The 26,016-nt window shown below is 41.3% G+C and overlaps 1 protein-coding gene across 1 annotated transcript in view; it reads right to left on the bottom strand.

The window, feature by feature from the left end:
- LOC117522979 (E3 ubiquitin-protein ligase MARCH5-like) overlaps positions 1-26,016 on the bottom strand; it is an 88,778-nt gene that overhangs the window by 3,156 nt on the left and 59,606 nt on the right. Inside the window, exon 2 of the mRNA XM_034184397.1 lies at positions 21,982-22,184. Within this exon, the coding sequence (XP_034040288.1) occupies positions 21,982-22,184 (203 nt within the window). The remainder of the gene's footprint in view (positions 1-21,981; positions 22,185-26,016) is intronic.

The raw sequence follows: 26,016 nt of genomic DNA on the forward strand, positions 1-26,016 counted from the left end.
TCACTCCACTGAAAGCCATCAAAAGCCGCCTGGATTTTACAAATGGTTATCAACACGGAGGTGTTTTCCTGTGCCGCCGCACCGCGTCGGCTGCGTCCCGACGCGCGGATCCGTCCGCACGTCTTTCATTAAAAAAATCTCCTTTAACAGTGGAATATCCGGATAAAATGCTGAAACCGACTTCTTCTGAAACTTCTCTGTTCTCTCACGACGTCCTGGATCAATAGAGCCTGAAATGTGGAGGTTTTCATCTTGAACAGGCTGATGACGCCGCCTGAGAGCGCTGCACGACGTCTCACACCGTGAAAAGTCCTTAAAGCGACAGAATCACCTCAAAATCTCATCAGCTGTTAAAATTTTCACTGAAAACCAGCTTAATTTTTCGAACCGTGTCCACTTCGATGTGTCTCACAGGTTTAGAAAAATTTTGATCAAACAACGCGCCAGTCTCTCAGCAACTTCTCAGACAAAGGAATTCCGACGAGGGGCTGGACGACTCCTCCCACAAGGAGTGCTCACAGGCGAATGACGTCACCGACAGGCGTGGAAAAACTCACGCATGCGCACGAGGGTTCAAGCATGTCTGACGTAAAAACATATGAATGAAATCCATATAGTTTTTGAAAAAAATAAAAAGGACCGTTACTTTATTGACAGCCCTCGTATATGTCACAGTTGAGAAAAACACATAATTTTGAAAAATGTATGTTTTTACTAATTCCAGCTGTTACACAATTCTCGGATACTCACTCAACTGAAAAGCCACCCAAAGCCGTCTGAGTCTTCCAAATGGTGGAAGAGCTGGGCATGTCCCGTGAGACTTCCAACATGGAGGTGCTTTTGTTCTGCACCATTGCGGTTCCGTCCTGACGCGCGAATTCCGCCGCACGTCTTTCATTACAAAATCTCCTGTAACAGTGTAATGTGCCGAAAAAGTGCTATGTCCACCTCTCTTGCCATTTCTCTGGTAGTCAGACGACATCCCGGATCAACACAGCCTTCACTTTGGAAATGATCTGGTCGTTCCAGCCTGTCAATAGCCGCTCAAAGCGTGGCGCGCCCTCAGCCGCTGTGGGCCGTCTTTAATCTGGTTGTAATGCTCCTTAATCTGTGTGATGCCCATAAGATCTTCACCGAAAGCCATCTGAATTTTCCAAATGGTTTCCACCTGGCTGTCTCTCTCAGTTTCTGAAAAAATTTTGATGCAGCAAAGCAGCAGTCGCTCAGCCATTTTCCTGACAATAAAAATCCGCCGAGGGGGGTGGACCACTCCTCCCACAAAGCGTGTTCACAGGCGAATGACGCAACCGACAAGTGTGAAAAAACTCACGCATGCGCACGAAGGTTCAAGCTTGGCTGATGCAATCACACATGATTCAAATCCATATGGTTTTTGCAAAAAATAAAAAGGTCGGATACTTTTCTAACAGACCTCGTAAGAAAAAAAAAATTTCCAGTGTCTTGTCTTCATCTTCCCTGCGTTTTATGACTCTCACATACGGAGCGAGTTGCTGTGCTCTATTTGTTGTGAAAAGCTGACAAACGTCGCCAGTGGCGCCGTCCCTGGGTTCACAACATCCTCATGAGACATTCCCAATTCATGAAGTTTCATTATTTGCTGCAACTGCAGCTGCAGGAGCTCCAGTTTGAGGACCTCCTGTCCCGTTCGCGTGCGCACATGTAAACTATGGAGTCCTGGAAGTGTCATCGCAAAATGTTTTGCATGTGGAGAGAATGTGCGCATGTTTTATTATATTGTGTGCATGTTTTATTACAAATGGATGGTCAGGGTATATCATCATGGTTTGGGTGCACAAGGACATATAGAGAACTCTGGCTACCCAGCATGGCATCACCTGCAGTTTAAGCGCATTAAAAAGAATGCTGAGGGCGAAGTGTCTCCCCATCGTGAGGATGACAATTTAGGTCATAACATTTTGAATGAAAGGAAAATGTGCGCACGAATTATCACGGCCATTAAAACGTGAGCCCAAATTATCACGGCTATTAAAACGTGCGCCCAAATTATCACGGCCATTAAAACGTGCACACAAATTATCACGGCCAGGAAAACGTGCGCACGAATTATCACGGCCAGGAAAACGTCCATGTTATTAATTTGATGGTTCTTCTCTCTCACAGCATCTTTAATTTCTTGAATTCCCGGAATTCCCTGCCGTCTGCTTGAATTTCAGCTTGAATTGCTGGCAGACTTTGCTCTCTAGATCCAGCAGGAAAGCCCTGATTTGGGAGGCTCGCTTGTAATCCTGATGATGGTGGAATTGTTTCTCCCTCATCATCCAGATTTTCTTCATTGGTTTCTCTCAACACTTGCCGTGACCAGCGTAGAGCTGCTGTTTTTAGTTTTCTCAACATCACATCATGGGCAACGCCTAAATAGGCGACTATGAAGTTATTTGTTAACTCTTTACAAGCAGTCAGTGTAGGATAGAAGGGCCACATTAGTATATTAGCCCACTCTCCAACAGTAGCTGTTACCTCAAGAGTTTTCTTTTCATCTTGTCGCTCAATCCACTCTTCTGGGATGTCATACCAGTTTGTCCAACTTCTGGAGCATAGGTTTGTCGCTCATCTCGGGTCTCCACTGGGTTGATCCTGACATCTCTTGCAATTCTCTCTGATGCTACACGCACATTATACACCCCAACTTCTTTCTTTCGTCCTCTGTAGCGTCCAGTTCGTAGTTCTGGGCGTGAGACTTCTCTTTCCCCTACCACAGATAGCGGTTCGTCCTCTTCCGAGTCTTGTGGATTGATCTCCTCTTCAGACTCTTTCCTGGTCCTCATCCATATCAGATTCATGGGAAGGACGTGGGTCCTGTGGTTGTGGGTCCCTGTTTGTTCTGACCTTCGGGGTGACCCGGTTGCTTCGGTATTTCCGACAGGTAGAGGAATGAATATAGGATCCTCTTCTCCATTATCCGGTGGAGGAGCCTGGAAAGGCTCTCTCATCCGAGATTGGGAGCTTGTGGGGTGTATGATAGTCTGGAGCCCACTTGTAACTCGTTTTAATGTTGGTCGTGGGGTTTTAATCCTTAATTGCTGCACTCCCACAGCATGAACTGATCTTTTCTCACTTGTCGCCATGGGTATGGACTGCATCACTAGCGGGGGACTAGTTGCCACTCTACTTGCTCCAACTGCACCCTTCCTTGGACCTGCTCTACTTGGTCCTAGGTTCACCGCTTCAAGTGCCCTTCTCACTCGATCTTGCTCCTGCTCATTGCTAGTGACCACCACAATTTCTCTCATTGATCCCCATACTCCTGGGGTACACATGTGTAGGTTCATGGCTGCCATGGCAACCTTTTCTGCCTCTTCCCATGTCATATGTCCAGATCGTAATCCGTCCACACATATCACCACCCGCCGATGCTGGCGTTCTTTGGCCAAATCAATAGCTGTTCCCAGAGTTTTCAGCATTTCCTCCATGTATTCGATTGAATTTTCTTCCTGGGTAGCTTTCAAAGGGCACATGTATGAGTGCATGATAAGCCATTTGTGGTGCGCTTGTTATCACCATCGATTTTCTGTCCAGACCTCTCCCTTTTATACTCTTAAGCTCTTCTTGGTATTCTGTGCCTGCCGCTCCTTGAGCTTTGCTCAGAATTTTCGGTTGGCAATTTTCAGTCTGGGATTTGTGAAGACAATGAGACTATCTCCATCTATATCCCAAGGAGTGCCAAAATAATGATATGCCCGTCTTCCATCTTGGGTCACCATTTTTTGGTTCCTTCGGGCATAGGGTCCAATTCCTCCATGTAGTCAGATTCAGCATATACATGGTGGGTTTTTGCTTTAGATTTTCTAAAGATCTCCTGCGAACGCCCTTCCTCTTAATATGGTAACTCGGTCCAGCAACACATTCTTCAGCTTTAAGCTGTCCCAAGCTTCTGGGCCCACATTCCGGCGATTGATGGAATATCTGTCCAGACACTCCCTGAAGACTTCTTCGTCTTTTATCCTGCTCAACCAGGCATTCTGTCTGCTTTCTAACTGTTGAGGTTGTTCCTCTCACACTTCCTAAGGGCAAATTTGGCCACTCTGGGTCAAAGCTTGTGCGGAGCTGGTCCGGGCTTTTATATTCTTGACCATTTCCCCCAGGATTAGGACCTCCCGGGGATATCGATTCATCTCCACTTCCCTCTGGGTTGTGTCCCTCATCACTTTGTTCGGATTCGGCCTGGAAGTCTATCTTGCCTTCATCTTCATTGTCGAGGATCTGACTTCCACTCATATCTTCCATTATAGGATATTGTTCCTTAAGTATTCTTCCTAACCCTTTTAGCCGTTCTGCCATGGACTTAAACTCAGCATATACGGACGCTGATTTTGCTTTAACATCAACCAGGACCGTCTCTACTTCCAACAACCCAGCTGTCATTTTTACTACGGAGTCATAACTTTTCTCAGGACTTATTAGGGTGGTGATTTGTCCTCTTTTCCACTCTTCTCCGAGAAGTTTCCACCACCATTCAAGCCACTCTCTGGTCCCCATCTTGTCCTTTGGGACTGTGGGCTCCCCAAAACGGCCAGGATCTGCCCCTCCTTATGCTTACCTGGATAATATATCCCTAATGTGTGTATAGTTCCTGCCATATCTTCCTTGAAACATTTTTCATCAGTTTCCACACTTTGATCTATGACATATTTTTGAACTGTTTCTGCCCAAGTATCATATCCTCGTCCATACAATACCACTCTGTGTGGCTGAAAATCCACTTTTCCCCCTTCATGTTCGGATTCAGGGTTTGCTACGGGTCCTGGCTCTCCTTCAGCCATATTTTCACTGCTTATTCTTAATACTAACCTTACTGTTTCGTAATGATTGTCCTCCCTTTATTCTTTAAGTTGCTGAGATTGTCGATTCCACCACTGTTGTCTCCTTGACTCCAGCTATGGTCCTTGTCGTCTCGAGTCGTCTGCCTCTCAAAGTCTTCTTGGCGCCTTGAGTCAGGGATGAGTGACAGACTACTTGGCTATTCAGCGCTAATTCCAGAGGTTAACTCCAAATCAGCTGCTCCTTCTCATACCTGCTCTCTTGACGATCCGATCCAGCATGCTCCCTCGCCTGCTTCCCTTCCTCGTCGTTTTGTGACGATCCAGCAGGCTATCCCCGTCTGCTTCTCGTCCCAGTCTAGACGATCCAGCAATGACACATCTGCTTCTCGTCCCAGTCAGACGATCCAGCAGTGACATGTCTGCTTCTCGTCCTTGATCCCAGCTCCCTGGGATACTTACTCCTGTTGTCCTTTACTTCGTCCTTCTGGTGGTCGCCTCCAAATTTTCACACCTCTGGAGGACAGATATGTTTCAAGCCGTTACTGGACCTATACAGGCCATCAGCCGACACTCTCCACAACACTGTCTCCTTTGGTGATCCACATCAGGGGCTTTCCACCTACCCAATGGCAAAGACTCTCCTTTGGCCAGGATTCTTCCTCGGACCCGACTACACTTCGTCAGGTCCCTGTTCAGGCGCCACGTGTCAGATCCCGCTTTTTTAGAATACACGGCACACGCTCACCCTCCGATGAGTGTGTTTGTGTACAAACCAGCTCTCCGTCTCTGGGGTCCGACCTTCATGTCTCCACAGGTATTACCCGGCAGGGCTGCACAAAGGCTGTTCAAGCTGGTGGCGAGGAGATTCATCTAGCTGCTCACTGCCTCCATCCGGACGTCCACCCCGCTGAAGCTGATCTCGCACACCGGTCGAATAGCCTTCTCAGGAACCAGGATACGAACCGGCCACGCCCATTAACGGCCGAGCTCCTCTTATGGATCAGGGCTCTTGGAATGTTGCTAGATTTTAAATTAGTGACTCGTACAGCGAGTCCCCAGGATGTGTATTTTCATTAAAAAACCAGACTAACCTTTTAGAGCCTTTTTGATGTTGTACACCCAATAAACTTAACTTTTACACCCTTAAGAAGCAATCAATAATCCAATGTCCGAGCCTTAACACTTTAACTGCATGCTTGGAATTTTATTGCAGGTTTTGCAAGTGCTGATAACATAATCAAAATAGGTTATATGGTGATAATTTCACAACAGTAATTCAAGTATAATTAGAATAATGATTGGCAGAGATTTTGTTTTTAATTCAATAATTCTGACTGATCTTACTTTGACTGGGACTGGATTGACTTCTTAATTTTTTCTAGGAGTGAGGGAAGGAGGTTTTTGAGGTTAGGGTCCCCAGCTCGATGAACTTGATTTCCTCTTCATCAGCTATTAGTCGTTAGCTGACCACGATCCTTGTGTGATATAATCCTTCAGGAAGTTAATCCACATGAGAGTTTATTCCATCTTCAATCAACCAAAGTTGATCTAATCCATTCTGGTATGCTGTGATGTTCCTTGAGAGAGAAATCGTTGAACATTCCCCACTCAGACTTAAGGCCAGTGGGTTATTCTCCACTGTTCTGCTACTCCGTGACTGGACGGCCTGAGTAGGAGTTGAAATCTCTCTCAAATGATCTTTATGGCTCCAATCCTCTCACGCCACGATTCCAATTGATGCTCACAAGATGGTCAAGTCTTGTGATTTCCTCGTAGCAGGGGGAGTAGTGTCAACAGCACCTCTCCCTGGAAGAATAATCCCGTTTACTGGTATTTCAACAGGTTATATATGTTCTTGACTCCAGTCGTCCTCAGATGATCTTGGTTACCATGGGGACACTGTTGACTCAAAACCTCCTCCCTCCTCCTTCTGCTTTACTGGAAATCCCTGCACCCCCTACCAGTAACTTATTTTCTCAAGTTCCTCTTTTCTGTTAACACTTCAGCTTTTCTGAGAATTCATTCTTTTAAATCATAACTTTAGAATCACCTCAATCATATTCAATCATTTCATTACAACTCTTTCACATAAAACAATTCATATGATCATATACAAACATTCTCATTCCTTACTATTCATTTCATATTTTACCAACATCTTAATCATTTGATCAGTTTGTTTAACATCAGCTTTTCTTGCCCTGCTTGCGACATCATCTTCACTTCCTCTTTTTCTCTGACTCTGCACTCTTTATGAAAAACAACTCATATAATCATTCATTTCACTTATTCGTAAAATACATTTTCTAATCAACTCTTAATTTTAACACATTAATACTTCATTTGATCATACTTGTCATGTTAGAATCATTCTTAGATATATTCCCTCGTCTTCACCACCGAGTTCATTCCGTGGGCCTCCCCATTTGCAATGGAAAAGTCCGGTATGACCTCACTTACTCCTGGAAGGTACCAAACACTGTGCAGTTTAATCCAACAGCATGTATATTAATTCCATGGCACGTATTATATTCCAAGATGAAAACAAGCTGAAAGCAAGCTTAAAGTCATCTTTCCTGACACCATTTTTCTCAGTAAATATATTTCTAAAAGTGTTACTGACATGACATTTTCATCAAATGATGGTAACAGCCCAAGTAATTCACACATTCAATGAAATCAAACCATCGACATCCATAAATTATGTGTAACAATGTGAAATGAGACAGGAAAACGTGGTGTGGCGCTGGCTTTCAGCATCCAGCACTGCCAAGCATCATATAACTGAAGGAAGGATGAATGGAAAAAATTTACAGAAACATTCTTGATAAAAATCTGTTTCCATCTACCAGGATGATGAAGATGAATTGAGGGTGGACATTTCAGCAAGACAATGAAATGCACAGCCAAAGAAACTTTCAGTTGCTTTCAGAGAATGAAAATAAAGCTGCTAGAATGTCCCAGCTGATCACCTGACTTGAATCCAATAGAAAAACTATGGAAAGAACTAAAGATCAGAGTTCATAGAAGAGGTCCATGGAACCTTCAAGATTTGAAGACTGTGTGTGGAGAATGGGTCAAATCACATCAAAGCAATGCATGTGACTAATTTTACAGGTTGCGTCTTGAAGCTGTCATTACCAACTTGCTTTTGTACGAAGTATTAATAAATTTAGTATGCATGTTCAATATTTTTTCCCTGCATCATTCCATTTTATACACATAACCTAATTCCTGTACTTATTTTATTTTGGTTTCTTTGTACGTGTTGATTACGTGGGTTGTTACAGACATCTGGTGAAAATTTCATGTCAATAGCACCTTTAGAAATATATTTACTGAGGAAAAATGGTAACATGTTTCAATACTTACTTTGCCTGTTCTATATTATTAGTACTGCATGTTAAACTTCCAGAAATGAGCAGGCAACAGCACCAAATTTGGGACAATATACTTCCGGAAAGTGAAAATACACCATTTATAGTTGTGCTCAAACATTAGTAGTGTTTAAAAAGTAAATAAAGCTCAAAATCCTTAGAATTGCTTTTATTTCCATACACACAAATGCATTGAGAACACTACGTTCTATTCCAATTCAAAACATGAAGTAAAATTTATCCAATTCAAGGTTCTCACAGACATTTTTTGTATAGCAGTGCTGTTGGCAATTGTTCATAGGTGTGCGTGCGTCAATGTGTTTTGTCTGTCTGTATTAGGGATGAGCGAGTACACCACTATCTGTATCGGTACAACCATCTAAATTATCTGTATCTGTACCCGGAGTGGGCAGGGCCTAGACCGGAAGTGAGCATGGTTTAACCGAAAATGGGTGGGGCTTAATCGGTACATATTTTAATCCTGAAATTGATCTGGATTGATCAGAAGTTGCTATATTTATTGTTTATTTGAAAATGATTTACAGAACAGCCTCAAATTTGAGATTCAAATAAATGGTTTTGATCACAAAAGTAAGAACTGTTTACAGAACAACTTTTTTTATGAACTTAGAACATGAATATTCTTAAGTGTATGAATGAATATTTACAGAGCAGCCTCAGAATTGAGATTCCATGTTTTTGATCACAACAGTAAAGCAACTATTTACAGAATAGCCCCAAAATTGAGATTCAAATCAATGATAGTAAAGGAACTATTTCACAGAACAAGTTTTTTTATAAACTCAGAACATGAATATTCTTAAGTGTATGAATAAGAAACAGAACAATCTCAGATAGTCAATGAGCCAGATGGGTTGGTTGGTACCACCAATAAGATTGGGTTCTCATTGTGATTTTTAGCAAAGTCTACATCCCTAGAGATGGAAAATATGTGATAGCATTGCAGATTGGTAGCCACCCATGTGTTATCATCATAAATTCAAATATGGCCACCACAATAGCCTACCAGGTCACTTTCTTGGTTTATAGGCACCAATGAGTTGTGCTTTGTGTGTCTTAACGTATATGTTCACCTAGGAGTAGTTTACTGATAATTATAAAAATTCAGTTTTCATGGTGGCCATCTTGGATTTCAAAATGGCCAACATTAAATGCAAAAACAATCCAAATTCACACCTAATGTATAAAAACATGATCTACATGTCTAAATCTACATCTTAAGGTATAGGAGAATACATGTAGTTATGCACATGCAAGTGGGTGATGAGGACACTGAAACTAAAAACATTCAGCAATCTTCAAAAGAAGACCAAGGTGAAAACCAGCAACAAGGCATTCATCCTACAGGCAGATCGAACTCTGGCCGCATAATTGTGATGGCACAGGTACAGAATCACATGGTGGATGTCCTCTCACATCCACTGGGGCCTCTTTCATGGTCCATCGCTACACCTGAGGGTGGGCTGCGCAGACCAACAAAGCAGCACTTGCATCTCTCCTTCAAAGGAATGTGTCTGTTGTTGAAAGGAAAGACAGTCCTAGTCATTCAGCCACCATTGTTGATGGGATAAACTTGGTACAAAGGGTGAAAGGAGATCAGGCTACATTTGGAGAGGTGGCAGCAACTGTCTTGAACATGGCCACAGTGATGCAAGCCAAAGTTCAAGACTTGATGTTGTATTCGACACATACCAAGGCATCTCTATCAAAAACAGCAAAAGATCCTTGAGAGAAGAAGAGACAGGCTTTTGCTTACAAGCATTACACCCTCACATAAAGTGCAGCAATGGAGGAAATATTTGAGCCAAGTCAACAACAAAACAAGTCTCACTGAATTTATTGTGAATGAATGGAAGAAGCCAGAGTATTGTGAGAAGCTCAGCAACAGGGAACTCATTGCAACAGCTAGTGATAGATGCTTCATGATCACACAAGAGGGCAGTAAGGAGATGCAAGAGCTTTGCTGTGCACAGGAAGAGGCAGATGGACATTTGCTTCTGCATGCAGCTCATGCTGCAAGAGAGGGCTTCAATGAAGTTGTCACTGCTTCAGAAGATACCGATGTGTTCATCCTATGGCTGGCAAACTATGGTGAGATTGGTGCCAAACTTTTCCAGAAGTGTAGAAGCAAAGGCCATGTGAGATATGTTGATATTGGGAAGACTGTGACAACTGTTGGAAGAGAAGTCTGCAAGGCTTACCAGGGATGCACACTTACACAGGATGTGACACTGTTAGTGCATTTGCAAGCAAAGGCACATCAAAAGCATTGAACCTTCTCAAAACCAGCAAAGATGTCCAGAAGGTGTTCACAGATTTGGGCCAGTAATGGGACCTCTCACCAGAACTGATGGACAGATTAGAGGCATTCACCTGTCTCCTGTATGCAAACAAGCCAGCATCTTCAAAAGGTCATTGAGTTGAGATACCACTTGTTTCGTGGCAAGAAGGGTGAAATAGAAAGCCACCAGTTGCCACCATGTAGGGATTGCTTGGAAAGATGCTGCATTGGACCTGCTGACATGCAACTGCACAAGAAAATGTGAGAGGCCAAATTGTGTCTGTTTGGAGAATGGCCTAAAATACACTGATATGTGCAAACCAGGCATTAGACCTAAATATGGAGTATTGGAGACCGAAGAGAACACTGAAGATGAAGATGACTATTAAACTGCAAGTTTGCCAATGTTGTGTATTAAACTTTGAAACCCGTAATATGCAAAGACAGAAGGGCTATCTCAAGGCAGCAAACTGTGTGATTCCTGTTCAAAGAGTATTATGTCAGAGCATTTGTTTGATAAGCAGAAAGAGACAATTGTATATAGAAATTCATTATTGGTTTAACAGGTAAATGCTCAAATTTTATGTTTTAAGATGTTTTTGTCTACAGTTTGTGTGTTTTTTACTGGAACAAAATCAATGCATCTATGCATTAATACATGTATACTTTTTACTTTTTTTTATAGCTATAGTGTTATAGCTAGGCAAAGGCCACATATTTTGCAACTATACTAAGAAAGATTCATAAAGAGTTCATATATATTGCTTGAAATCTGTGCATTAAGATAATTTGTATATGCATATTCCAGGAATCTATAATTTAAAAATGAGGGTGTTTTTACAAAATTTTCATGTTTTTGGTAAACAAGAAAAACAACTTACATTCTCTAGATGTTCTAATATGCTAGAGTGCTATTCTATTGTTTATTTGTGGTCCTTATATGCTTTTATATGTTAAAATATTAGTATATGCAAATCTACAATCACTGTCTGTATTTTATGTATTTCATAACCTGGCAAATTAGGGCTCAGTTAGGAACAATGCGATTAAAAAAGGAAGGCTACCCGAATCTGACTTGCTATCACCCATTTTCCACCTCCAAAAATAACTGAGAATCCAATCTTTTAAGCAGTACCAATAGGTGGATTTTAAGGGTTCCTGGCTCATCGACTAAGAATTGACATAGAATGTTGTAGGAAATTATGAACTACTAAGTATGCATGAACAAGAGCTGTCATACTCAACACAACTTTATTTATTTTATTATTTTATTTTATGATCAAACTGTGATTTCTTTTTCAATTATTTATTTTTGCTGCCTAAGGTTCTTGGCATTTTTTTTTCCATGCAGTTAAACAATGTTGATTAAGGTGTCTGTGCATGTGTGTGTGACTGAGTGAGAAAGAGAGGAGAGATTGCTCTAAGACTAGTGATTTTTTTAAGGATCTGTATGAACCTGGTGATTCATGCAAACATCCAGTAAGGGCAAACAGGGAAAATAATATATGTCAGCCTTGTTCACCTGTATTCTTTTAAGCACAGCATTCAGTACGAGCAAAGCTTTCCAACTGAACTTTATATCAACAGCCAAACTAAGAACAAACAAACGGTAAAAAATAAAAAAATAAAACTGACCGGAGTGGAGACGTGGGACCGACAACACGAGCTGTTTTCAGTCTGTCAAATGCACCAGTTGTACATTTATGAAGCAAGAGATCACCAAGTAACTTTAAATACCATACAAACAGAGAGCAATATGAGGTATGAGTCAAGTCACACACAGAGAGAGAGAGACGAGAGAGAGAGAGAGAGAGGAGAGAGAGAAGGAGAGAGAGAGAGTAGGAGAGAGACTGAGAGAGAGAGAGGAGAGATGAGAGACGAGAGAGATCGAGAGAGAGAGAGAGAGAATTATTTATTGCACAGGGTGCGATATTGCACAAGTTGGTGAGTGTGTGTATTTATTATTGCACAGGGTGCAATATTGCACAAGTTGGTGAAGGGGGCATATTGCAACCAGCCCTGGATATGTGCGTTTTTTCAGTCTGTCTTAGCTTTTAAAACCATGAACAAACTCACCTTTTAAAAATAAGAGCTCCTGGTGCTTTCCTTAGTTTTGTCCAGGTTTTGTTTTTCTTTTCATTGTTTTTGTGTTTTTCTCTTGCACTCAACAGTTACAGGTTTGCTGTTTATTACACTGGATCCCAACATGGCCAAAACTGCCCATAATGCAACTCAGCACTGTGACGTCTGTTCCAGTGCTCTATATCCAATTGAGTTGTCTTCCCTGGTCTGTGAATAGGAATAATTGCTGATTTGGCCACATCCAAAATTTGTTGCTTGACAGGTTTATTTTTGTGGAAGCACAATTATATTGGCAGATTAAAGCTTTAAAGTGAACGATTGTTATCTGCATAGATGAAAATTTGTGTTGATAAAACTATGACATTCAGTATGCATCGTGAGTTATTGTCCCGTTAAAACAGGTGCAGCATCAAGAGTTTGTCATATGAATAAATAAAATAACACCCCAAATGCTGTCATCATCTATGCAATGTTGTTTTGATCGGTTTTTCTGAATACACCGCAAGTCTGCCTCTACTGCACCTTGAATATTATTTTTGTCATTGCAAAATGCTGCAAGTACAAGGGCAATTATGTCACTGTGTCAGTTGGGTAAAGAAAAATGTGAGCCTGAAAAACAAAGAAGGCGTGAACACGTACTTTCTGTTTTTGTCTGAAACAACTCTGTCTCAACTTTGCTCAACAGATCAGTGGATCCCAACCCTCCGCCTTGGGACCCCCAATCCGGACTTTTTTAATGTTTTCCACAGCTGAACAAACAAAACATGTCATCAACCCAATCACCAGCCAGAATATCTTTAACACATGCGAGTTATTAAGTAATGAGGTTGTGGGTTGATGACTCAAAGGATGGAAAGTATTCAGGACAGGGGATCCCTCTGAGTAAGGTTAGCAGCCACTGATCTACATGAATCATAGATGGTGTTCCTGGTGGAACCATTGTTGCCATCATCGCTATCATTTCAGATTTATTATTTAATTTATCCAAGCGTGGCTGGTCCACCAGCCAGGAGCTCAGCCACACATGATGAACCAATATTCTGCTCCGCCTGAACGACGGATCACCATAGAACCTATCCTACATCCCAACTTTACAAAAAAGTCAGATACCACAAATACAGCAGCTCTCAGATCAGCCGACAATTAAGCTACATTCAGACTACCGGTCAAATATGGACCAAATCCAATTTTTATGTGACTCAGACTCTGATATTTTTAACAACATGTGAACAGCACAAGTCCCATGCAATATGATTTTTTTTACAATTCCAATTTGGGCCATTTCCATATGTGGTCATGAATCAGATCAGGTCTATTTTTCTGCGATGTGACACCAGTCTGAACGGTCACACTGGAATTCATGCAGCTTTGGTGTCACTTTTGACTGACGTCCATCACAAATCTGTGCAGGTGACAGTCACTGTATAAATATCTCCACATATATATATGTGCCCATGCCCATAATGCCCTGAAATTGTGGATGAATCAAGTTCAGTTCACAATTCTGCCATTCCTAGCTCCGACCACAGCATGTGATGAGAATTTCCATTCATCCACTCATGGAGCTGTTCAAACACCCACTCCACCCAGTCAGCGACACTACAGTCACTTTTAACACCGCTCGCAAAAACAAAATTTTCTGGATTGTATTTTAATTTTAAGCATTTTTAAACCATTTTAGTGATAAAAAAAAAAAAGGCAATCTGCTCTGTGTCAGCTGGATCCCGTCAGATCTCAGAAGCTAAGCAGTGTGAGGCCTGGTTCGTACTTGGATGGAGACCTCTTGGAACGCCAGGGACTGTGTGTGTTTCTCCAGGTAAAGCTGGAGTTGCATCAGGAAAGGCACCGGTGTAAACTTGTGCCAAATACCAAGCAAATCTCGCTGTATCCGCGCGGCAACCCTGAACAAATGGGAGCAACTGAAAAGACGACAACAACAACAACAACATGACTGCCGCCTTCCAAAAATTCATTTCTATGCTCTGCCTCAAAATTGGACTTTGTGACTCACAGGATAATAATAATAATAGTAATAGTAATAATAATAATAATAATAATAATAATGATAATGATGGCGAGTGTGCAATTTGTATTCATAAGTCGATTAAAACTGACAGCATAGTACAATTTCAAGTGAGATGCTGTGAGCAACAGAAAAAATAAGTGAAAACAATTGTCACAAATATAGCACGTGTGGGAAAAAATAAGTCAATAGCAAAGACAAATGATGTGGAACGAGCCAACTGCACTTGTGTGCAGGTCTGATTTATGTCCAAATGGAATCTGATGATTGCCACATTAAAAAGAATAATGTGACCAGGACAAAAATAAGATAAAAATTGGATCCAAGCAGAAGATTGGAATTGAGCATTAGGCCTGCAGTATGGATGTAGTGTTAGAGGCAGCGGGCAGAAGCCATTACTACCACCTTTGAATTGCTTCAGCAGTACATTTAAATGGAACACCGGTCTGTCATGCTACTTTACTTTAAAAACTAAAGAGCTATCATTACATTTGATCAGCAGAAAAACCAACTCTTTTCCATTACGTCTTGGAGAGTAATGGATTATATTAAATATGAACGGAGTAAATGAGCAGGTACAGGAGCATGCTTTCTAGTTGGGCATTACCATATCACCATGGGATGACATTCATCACACCTGTGTGGTCAGTCTGGATGGGTCACAGTGACTGGAGTGCCCCTCCCCACCACGGTTTGGCATGATTTCATGCCACAGTGACTTGTTTTTAAAGTGATTGGTGTATTCATTTTGATGCAGTTGAAGCAAAAATCATAGTCTATGTGAAAGAAACAACTCTATGCTCACACAGCCAGTAAAAAAAAAAAAAAAAAAAAAGAAGAAGCAGCCTCGCACACCCACTCCACCGCTCAGCAACACCGCAGTCAAAGACTCTGTGCACTTCTGAATTAAAGGAGTTGAGGATGAAGCGTCGGCCATCTTCCCTGTGTAGCTAGCTTTGAGCTCACTGAACCGACCGTCAAGCTAATAGCCGAGGTAGCTGAATGTCCACAGGTCCAGAAAATAAATATTCTCAACATTTTCCAGAGTGTCTACTCAGCACGACCACTGATGTGAATGAATTCAGACCAGTGGGTAGCATGAATGTATATATCCCAAAAGGGTTATGAATAAAATTATTAATGTTACCTTTTCACCAGACAGGGCTGCAGGACGCAATGGAATTACAAAAAAGAAATAAACAAATGGGCACACATACGTTATAAACTCAGATCAGTTTTTCTCCATTTTCTTTGTCATGATTTGACAAAGGCTCTTTTTTCACTTGTACTGTTCATTTTGCAATTTAATATGACAATCAAGTATTTTATTTTAAAATCTTACGTAAAACATTGGACACCTTGTTTTCATTCAGGACTGCAGGCCAAAGTTTGTTCTTTTCTTTGCTCATCAAGTTATTTTTAAAATGGAAAGCAAAGTAGTATTTGCCCCATTTTTGGCTAATCCTAACAAGAATCATCAGGAGATGACATATCCCCTCAGTCCCCACAAATCTGTAATCGACTGGTGTCTGGGATCACCCAAGTACACCCTTATGCTAAAAATGAATGAAACTGGTCAATTGGTTCTTGAGATATCGCATTAAAAAGGGTGGCAATGACAATTTCTTGAATATCTGCTGTAACCTTGAACATGACCCCAATCATAGTCGACTGGTGTTGGGGGCTCACCCAAATACACAGCTATGCTAAATATCAACTGGTTCTTGAGATACTGGGCTAACAAGCGAAAATGCACAGACGGACGGATGGACAGGCTGATCGTTATATCCCAGGGGTAGAGAAATCTACTGGTCTGAGAACACAGACCAGTAACTTTTGACCAATGTCAAGTTGATATTTCCCCTACTGGACCAATGTCTACTTAAAAATCTTGTCGGTCTAATGGTTAAAAGTGTTCAACAAGACTAACTTTTTTTTATTCAAATCTTGCGCCTTAAATACCTGAGCCGCCGTTCACAGATTATAATGGCCTGCGTTGTGCCACTCAGTCACACCACTGACTTCATGAATGCAGCTCAGTCAACAAAGGAGAATCGTGTAAAAGTATGCGGTGTCCACACGCTACTTTTAGCTAAAACTGAACGTCTAACAGGAGCAGCGCACAAAACGAGTAGCAGAGTAGAGCTAGTCCAGACAGACTCAAGTTACCATAGTTACACTGCATGCCCATATATGGCCCACATAAAAAGTTACTTAGATCAACTGCTGTATTTTGCTACAAAATCTGAATGTGATGTGAAATTTTAACATGACTTTCTTCAACAATCACAAACTTTTGATCATGTTAGTCTGAGAAGCAATAGATATAATTGTTGCAACAAAAAGATCAGAGATATTATAGAGCTTACACAGCTGTTTGGGCTGCATAAGACAAGCGTAAGGCCAGAATGAGGCTTTGAAGCACGCTGGCACTTGGCACATCTCCAGTGAGGTGCTGAAGATGTCTGTGAACACCGGGGACAGTTGGTCTGCACAGTTCTTCAACATGGATGGGGAGACAGTCAGGTCTGAATGCTTTGTGTAAGTTTTGCTTTTTCAGAATCATAATCAAAATCAGAATGCTTTATTAGTCCCTTAAAGGGCAATTCATTGCAGACCCCCTGGCCAACCATAAAAACACAAACATTACATTTACATAAGTATATGCTAAATGACAATCACAAAATCAAGGTTAAAAACAAAGACAAAATCCTCAGCCAGTGTTCAGGAGTCTAATCGCAGAAGGAATAAAATACATTAAATAGTGATTAGTTCTCATCTGGGGCATCTGATAGCACCGCCCAGACGGCATGAGTGTAAAGCCTAATGATAAAATATGTCTCTGATCTAAATCAATGATCTGCTGGGCTTTTGTCATGACACGACTCTCCCACAGTGATGCCAGGTCTCTCTGCTGGATGCCAATTATTTTTGAACAGGCTTTCACTATATTGTTCAGGCTATTCTTGTCCTTCATAGACAGACAACCAAACCAAGAGACAAAGGAGAAGGTGAGCAGGCTCTCTATGTAGGAACAGTAACAGACTCTGAGGATCCTCTCACTCACTTCAAAGGATCGAAGTTTGCGCAGCAGATAAATCCTCTGCTGTGCTTTTTTACAGATGGCCTCTGTGTTGTCATCAAATCTCAGTTTAGCATCAAAAATGGTTCCCAGATATTTATATTGCTCCACTATCTGGACATCTTCATCATGAATGATGCTAGGAGTATGACCACTCTTACATTTCCTGATGTCTATAATGATTTCTTTTGTTTTTGCAACGTTCAGGTCCAGATAGTTTTGATCACACCATGTGAAAAATGAAGACAGGGCCGAGCCATGCCCCTGATCATCGCTCCGCAGAAGGGACAGCAACACTGTGTCATCAGAGAATTTGACAAAATGTGTGTTGCTGTTTGGGTTCCTACACCCGTCTGTGTACAAAATAAAAAGAAGTGACGATAGTACACATCCTTGAGGAGAGCCGGTATTGGACACAAGAGCATCAGAAATCTGCCCATTTACCCGCACCCGCTGCACTCTATTAGTGAGGAAGTCCAGAAGGATTGCCAGCAGCTGATCAGGTAGATTAAATGTGAAGAGAGTCTCTCAATTAAAACATGCGGTTGCATTTTATTAAAAGCTGATGAGAAGTCTGCAAATAAAAGCCGTGCAAAGGTTCCAGGATTTTCAAGGTGATTTAAAACTTTATCAATAATAAATATTTTAGCATCCTCCACCCCTTTACTGGGCTGATAGGCAAACTGTAGAGGATCCATTTTGTCAGCAGTATAGAATAAGATAATGTCTTTTAAAAGTTTCTCAAACAGTTTAATCATCAGGGGAGTAAGAGCAATAGGTCTAAAATCATTAGGCTCTTTCGGTCGTGTGGACATTGGGACGGGAATAATTGTTGTGGTCTTCCATAACTGGGGGACTTGACCCTGGTCTATAGACATTTGAAAAAGCTGGGTCACGATTCCACTGAGCTGATCAGCACAGTGATGTAAAGTGCACCCACAGATGCCATCAGGTCCACACGCTTTCTTAGTGCTGACCTTCCTGAGGAGAGCACCCACCTCCTCCTGACTAATGTCGATGTCCATTGAAGGAGCAAAAGATTGTTTGAGAGAAGCAATATCCTTATCCTATTTTAAGAGCCTGTTGACATCTCTGTCATGAATGGAGGTGGGGTGGGGGCTGTTAGTGGGTTGGAGCTGTTAAGACTGTCATTGGAGATGGGGATGGTGGTAAGACTGTCCCACTGTCTTTAAAATCTGCAGTAAAACTCATTTAACTGATTTGCTAAACAAGGGTTCTTGGCAGAGGTTTGGCTTGTGGTTGATCTGTCTGAGACTTTTCCAGACAGAAGTGGCATCGTTGGCTGAGAACTGACCCTGGAGTTGCTCCGAGTACAGTCGTTTAGCTTACCTGACCTCCTTCCCAAATGTGTACTTAAGGCCCCCTGACACTTGCACATCTTTGATCCACGCACTTGCACACACTCTGCCATGCACAAGAGTAAACTCATCTAAATCTCATAAACTGTGCGCAGCTTCGTGCAATTGTGCAAAACAAAACTCAAATGTTCCAAATCTCCATCACACAATTACAGGAACATCACATGAACATTATGCAAATGATTAAAAAACACTGTGTGAATGCGAGTGATTGCATCAGCACATGGCATCAGAGTGCAGCTCATCTGAATGATTATAATGAGATGTTAAATTTATCATAAACGTACTTTTACAGCTGCTCACAAGAACAAATGAACATGCAACTGTTTTACCAAGCCATTACAATGTAAATATTGCAAATAATTACCTTTTGAGATTGTTCCAAATGCTTTCTCCACCTCGTTCAGCACGCGCGCGAGAGAGGAAAAGCTGCTGCTGGAGCGGTCGTCTGTGATTCCAGAAGTGATTGAAGCTGTTTTCAACAACCAACTCCAATAGTAAATGATTAATCCACTACGAAATAATTATTTTATATGCGCAGTGTTCAGTGCACAATGCATGGCATCCAGTGTAACAAAGCAAGCCACCCAGCTGGGAACAGAATGGGTGGGACTGTCATGACGATGTGAGTGCAAGTGCGCGGACCAAAGTTGTGCGTCAGGGCAACTTTAGATTCTTTAAACCTGACCTTATCCCCGCTCTTGAAGCATCCTCCTTTTGCCTCCTCAGCTGAGTGTAGGACTGAACCAGGGTTTGTTGTTGTTAGCCCTCACCATGGTTCATGATGGAATGCAGCAGTCCTCACTGAAGCTGATACATGAAGTCACAGCATCTGTGTACTCATCCAGACTGTTGGTGGTAGTCTGGAACAGATCCCAGTCCCCTTTTTCTAAACATGCCTGTAGATCCTGTAGATTTTATTTTCTGTCCTGTCGGTAAGCATCAGGTGTACCATGGCATGGTCAGAGTGGCCTAGTTCAGCCTGTGGGACAGAATGATAAGCATTGTTCATAGTTGTGTAACAGTGATCCAGAATTCTGTCCTCTCTGGTTGGATATTTGATGAGCTGTCTGGATTTGGGAAGTTCACAGGAGAGGTTACTTGTGTTAAAGTCGCCCAGGACAATAACTAAAGACTGCGGGTTAGTCCACTCCACATGCAGTATCTGGTCGGCGAGCGTGCGTTGTGCATGTTAGCTGGTGATGGGATGTAAGCACCAGCCAGAATGAATAAGGAGAACTCAGAGGGTGAGTAGAACGGTTTGCAGTTAATTAAAAAAAAAAAAAAAAAGCTTTCAGATCGAATCATTGCTACGTCTTTACACTAGCCACTGTTGATGTAAAAACAGATTCCATCACCCTTTGTTTTGCCAGAGAGTGGCGCATTTTGGTCCGCTCGGAAAAATTGGAAGACTGCCAGCTGCAGCCCAGAGTCTGGTGTCGCCAACCGAGTGGTCCCCCCTAAAAATCGGTCCACCCTGCCTTTACTACCCATGCGTCATTTCAGAGCTCAGCAGTGTAATTTCTGAGCATCACCAGCGATTCACCGATTATCACCTTGTTTCTGCTTAAAACTGCACTCTAGTCATCATCTATCTCAATGACAGATATCTCAAGCTTTTGAACAACAATCATTTCCACATAAATTCAGCATTATTTCATAATAAAAGACGGGGGAAGTGATCGGAGCACGGCAGCAGCATGTCTGACTCTGATGTGCTGCAGCGCCTACGTCATTTCAGAGTGTCAGTAATGACTAACCAATTATTGCCTTATTTCTGCTTAAAACAGCCTTGTTTCTGCTTAAAAATTACTTTAGAACGATTTAAGAGGTATTAGTCATCTGATGGCTAATAATCACATTATTCCCTTTGATCGCTTTGGGTGTAGAAAGTCAGTCTCAGACGTGCTGCTGTGGTCCGAAATGACGCACGCACAGAGAAGGCAGGGCAGACCAATTTTTAGGGGGAGCCGTTCGGTCGGCAACACGATATCAATCCACAGAGCCAGGTCTCCGTGAAGCACAAAACAGCAGATGTGGTGAAATCTCTGCTTTTCCCCACCAATAGCTGGAGTTCATCCATTTTATTTTGCAGAGAACACACGTTTGAGAGGAGTATTCCTGGTAGTGGTGTACAGCGGCCTCGATGGAGAAACTGGACAAGCGTTCCATATTAATCTCCCTAATCCACAGAGCCATCTGTTTAGAAATGGTCCGGTGGCTTGTGTCGCGTCGTGCCAGCTCGGAGCGCCGAGCGTCCTTAAAGGGGTCCTTAAAGCTGTAGTAACAGTCCTTATTCTCTGTGAAGCCCGTAAAATTTTCATTGAAAGCCAGATAAATTTTTCGAATGGTTTCCAGGTGCCAGTCTATAACAGCTTCTGAAAAAAATCTGATGGAAAAAAAAGTCCTTTTCATTCCGCCATTTCCAGACAATGAAAATCTGACAAGGGGGCGGGACCACTTCTTCCCAAGGCGTGCTCACAGGCGAATGACGTCACCGACAGGCGTGGAAAAACCCGCGCATGCGCACGAGGGTTCAAGCATGTCTGACATAAAAACATATGAATGAAATCCATATAGTTTTTGAAAAAAATAAAAAGGACCATTACTTTATTGACAGACCTCGTATCATCACCAATAAATACACATTGACTGTATGCTCAATAAGTCCATTCCTGCCATAAGCATACGTAATTAAACAATTATACATACTACCACAATGTATCACATAACATGTGAAAAATCTCAAATATGCATAGTATGTGTTAAACTTCACAAGTCTTGAGCAACCTCTAAATATTGATTAAAAGCGATTTTGCCCAAATTGTTTTTGTTTTTTTTAATTTACTCAAACATACTGGCAGAGTGAGAGCATGAACTTTTAAAAGCTGAAAAATAAGGACCACCCTATTTTATATGTGATATGTAACTCACCCAGTTTTGGAAAGACAATGAGGTATTCTGCGTTGCATTGTGGGCAGGCTACACGTGCTGTGCTGTTGCCCCGCTGCTTCTCATCCACCCAGCGCTGCAGGCAGGACTGGTGAACCCATTTAGTGGAACCACGACAGCGGCATGGACGCACCCACTCTGCAGTACGGTCATCCTCATCTGTGGCGAAGCACACCCAGCAGCTCCTTAAAAAAAAAAAAAAACAGGCCATTTACAACAAACGCATGGGCAAATCTGGATTTTTAAAGAAATTAATAGCACATTGTCCATGGGGATCCATGGGCTCTAGATTGGGTAGTGTTTATAAAATAGTGTAGCTGACATTTATTTTTTATTAATTATGCAAAGTTTCTATAATGAGTTGGAATAGCATTTGAGTCCAGAATGATTTTAGAACCATAGACCTCAACAATTTTTAGAAGAAGAAAAAAAAACCTTTTATTTCCTGTTATGTAAATTGTTTTAATATTAATTTACTGTCTTAATGTATTTATAAATTGTTTAAGTTCTTATTATCATATACACACTATTATCATCATCATCATCATTATTATTTTATTATTACATCTATTTTGTCACTTGATTTTTTAAATGGACCACAATGGAAATAAGTGTTTTCACTTTTTTGTGTCATCCATGTATCTTTAGTGTATTTATAATTATACAACCACTGGCAAAAATTATGGAATCATCGGCCTAGGAGGATGTTCATTCAGTTGTTTAATTTTGTAGAAAAAAGCAGATCACAGACATGACACAAAACTAAAGTCATTTCAAATGGCAACTTTCTGGCTTTAAGAAACACTATAAGAAATCAAGAAAAAAAAAAAATTGTGGCAGTCAGTAACGGTTACTTTTTAGACCAAGCAGAGGGAAAAAAATATGGACTCACTCAATTCTGAGGAATAAATTATGAAATCACCCAGTAAATTTTCATCCCCAAAACTAACACCTGCATCAAATCAGATCTGCTCATTAGTCTGCATCTAAAAAGGAGTGATCACACCTTGGAGAGCTGTTGCAACAAGTGGACTGACATGAATCATGGTCCAACACAAGAGATGTCAATTGAAACAAAGGAGAGGGTTATCAAACTCTTAAAAGAGGGTAAATCATCACGCAATGTTGCAAAAGATGTTGGTTGTTCACAGTCAGCTGTGTCTAAACTCTGGACCAAATACAAACAACATGGGAAGGTTGTTAAAGGCAAACATACTGGTAGACCAAGGAAGACGTCAAAGTGTCAAGACAGAAAACTTAAAACAATATGTCTCAAAAATCAAAAATGTACAACAAAACAAATGAGGAACGAATGGGAGGAAACTGGAGTCAACGTCTGTGACCGAACTGTAAGAAACCGCCTAAAGGAAATGGGATTTACATACAGAAAAGCTAAACGAAAGCCATAATTAACACCTAAACAGAAGAAAACAAGGTTACAATGGGCTAAGGAAAAGCAATTGTGGACTGTGGATGACTGGATGAAAGTCATATTCAGTGATGAATCTCGAATCTGCATTGGGCAAGGTGATGATGCTGGAACTTTTGTTTGGTGCCGTTCCAATGAGATTTATAAAGATGACCGCCTGAAGAGAACATGTAAATTTCCATAGTCATTGATGATATGGGGCTGCATGTCAGGTAAAGGCACTGGGGAGATGGCTGTCATTACATCATCAATAAATGCACAAGTTTACGTTGATGTTTTGGACACTTTTCTTATCCCATCAATTGAAAGGATGTTTGGGGATGATGAAATCATTTTTCAAGATGATAATGCATCTTGCCACAGAGCAAAAACTGTGAAAACATTCCTTGCAAAAAGACACATAGGGTCAATGTCATGGCTCGCTAATAGTCCAGATCTTAATCCAATTGAAAATCTTTGGTGGAAGTTGAAGAAAATGGTCCATGACAAGGCTCCAACCTGCAAAGCTGATCTGGCAACAGCAATGAGAGAAAGTTGGAGCCAGACTGATGAAGAGTACTGTTTGTCACTCATTAAGTCCATGCCTCAGAGACTGCAAGCTGTTATAAAAGCCAGAGGTGGTGCAACAAAATACTAGTGACGCTTTTTTCCTGATTTCTTATAGTGTTTCTTAAAGCCAGAAAGTTGCCATTTGAAATGACTTTAGTTTTGTGTCATGTCTGTGATCTGCTATTTTTCTACAAAATTAAACAACTGAATGAACATCCTCCAAAGCCGGTGATTCCATAATTTTTGCCAGGGGTCGTATTATGTACTTGCATTGAACTTAATAAAAGCAAGCACACACTCACTTTGTTAAAAAACATTAGTCCTATCAACTTTCCATTTTGGCTGCGTTCATCCTTGACCCCAAATTAAAAAAAAAAAAAAGCATACTCAACGGCAAATGTCAGCTCTCCACAGTTTGTCTGTGATCATCTTTCAGGGTGTGGCTGAATCAGAAGATTTCAATCCACTTAGTAGGGAATTCGACAGGTTTGTGAGTGACAAATGTACTGACAGCCAAACCTTTTCATCTTGCTACAACACATCCTGAAATCCATGTGGACATGAAATGTGGAGGTTTTGTGGTTCAAAGGCAGCAACTCTATGGGTTCATTCAAGTTCCAGTTGATCAGAGCACTGAGCAGACCATGAACTGGGACCAAAACAAAGGAAGGATTGACTGGGATCATACTGAGAAAGGGTGCCGTGCCATCTAAATCCTTCCAGTGTTCTATACTTTGACAGATCTTCTTATATTTAGCCAAAGTTCACTTTAAAACCACTATTTTCTTCTGGAAAAATATGCACACAGGCTGCCATCTTGCAACATATGAGACTGCAACAACCTCTCTGATTAGTTGATCAGTGAGGGGAGACACCCACTGAGTAAAAAAAGAATGAAACAACCATTTTGTTTGGACGGCTAGCTGAGCATAAGCCATCTAGTACACAAGCACTAAATTATGCAGGATTCAGTGTAAAGATCAACTTTACACTGAATAACACTAATTATATGTATAATTAAATGTGCAACATGTTTTCCAGAAAAATGTGTTTTAATACGGCAATATATGTGATATATAAGATGTAATAAACAGAAACTGGTTCGGTGAGTCGTCAAACGAAAGTTCATCTTTTCAGACATCGTCCCATGGCCTAAATAAAGGCACTTCAACCACAAGTAAGATTTTCAGCTTAAATAAGAGTTACAGTATTTGGAGTTATTATTGAGAAAAAGTGTTGACATACATTTTTCAACATTGTGGGAACAAAATTAGAAATTATGATTAGGGTTGGGTATTGAGAACCGGTTCTTTTCGGGTATCGTTAAGACATGATTCGATCCACCGACAATTTAATTTCAATTTATTAATTTATATAGCGCCAAATCACGACAAAGTCGCCCCAAGACACTTCACATAATTCACAACAACACAAATTAAATCTAAAATCAAACTTATAAGCAAGAAAAGCACAGTTAAAAGATAAAACAGTAGAATAAAAATAAATTACAAAGCAAACACAAACAGATTAAAAAATTAATGATAACACAGTCTAAAAAAGTGGGTCTTCAGTCTTGATTTAAAAATCTCCACCATGTCAGACTGCCGAATCAATCAATCAATTTTTTTATATAGCGCCAAATCACAACAAACAGTTGCCCCAAGGCGCTTTATATTGTAAGGCAAGGCCATACAATAATTATGTAAAACCCCAACGGTCAAAACGACCCCCTGTGAGCAAGCACTTGGCTACAATGGGAAGGAAAAACTCCCTTTTAACAGGAAGAAACCTCCAGCAGAACCAGGCTCAGGGAGGGGCAGTCTTCTGCTGGGACTCGTTGGGGCTGAGGGAGAGAACCAGGAAAAAGACATGCTGTGGAGGGGAGCAGAGATCAATAACCGAATAACAGCAGGTAGATCATTCCAAAGAGCCGGACCACGGTAGGAGAAGGCTCTATACCCCACAGACTTTTTGTTCATCCTCAGAACACACAGAAGCCCTGCGCCCTGTGAACGCAAAGCCCTCGCAGGTACGTAGGG

This window comes from Thalassophryne amazonica, chromosome 13 (assembly GCF_902500255.1).
Source record: "Thalassophryne amazonica chromosome 13, fThaAma1.1, whole genome shotgun sequence".
Lineage (NCBI taxonomy): Eukaryota > Metazoa > Chordata > Actinopteri > Batrachoidiformes > Batrachoididae > Thalassophryne > Thalassophryne amazonica.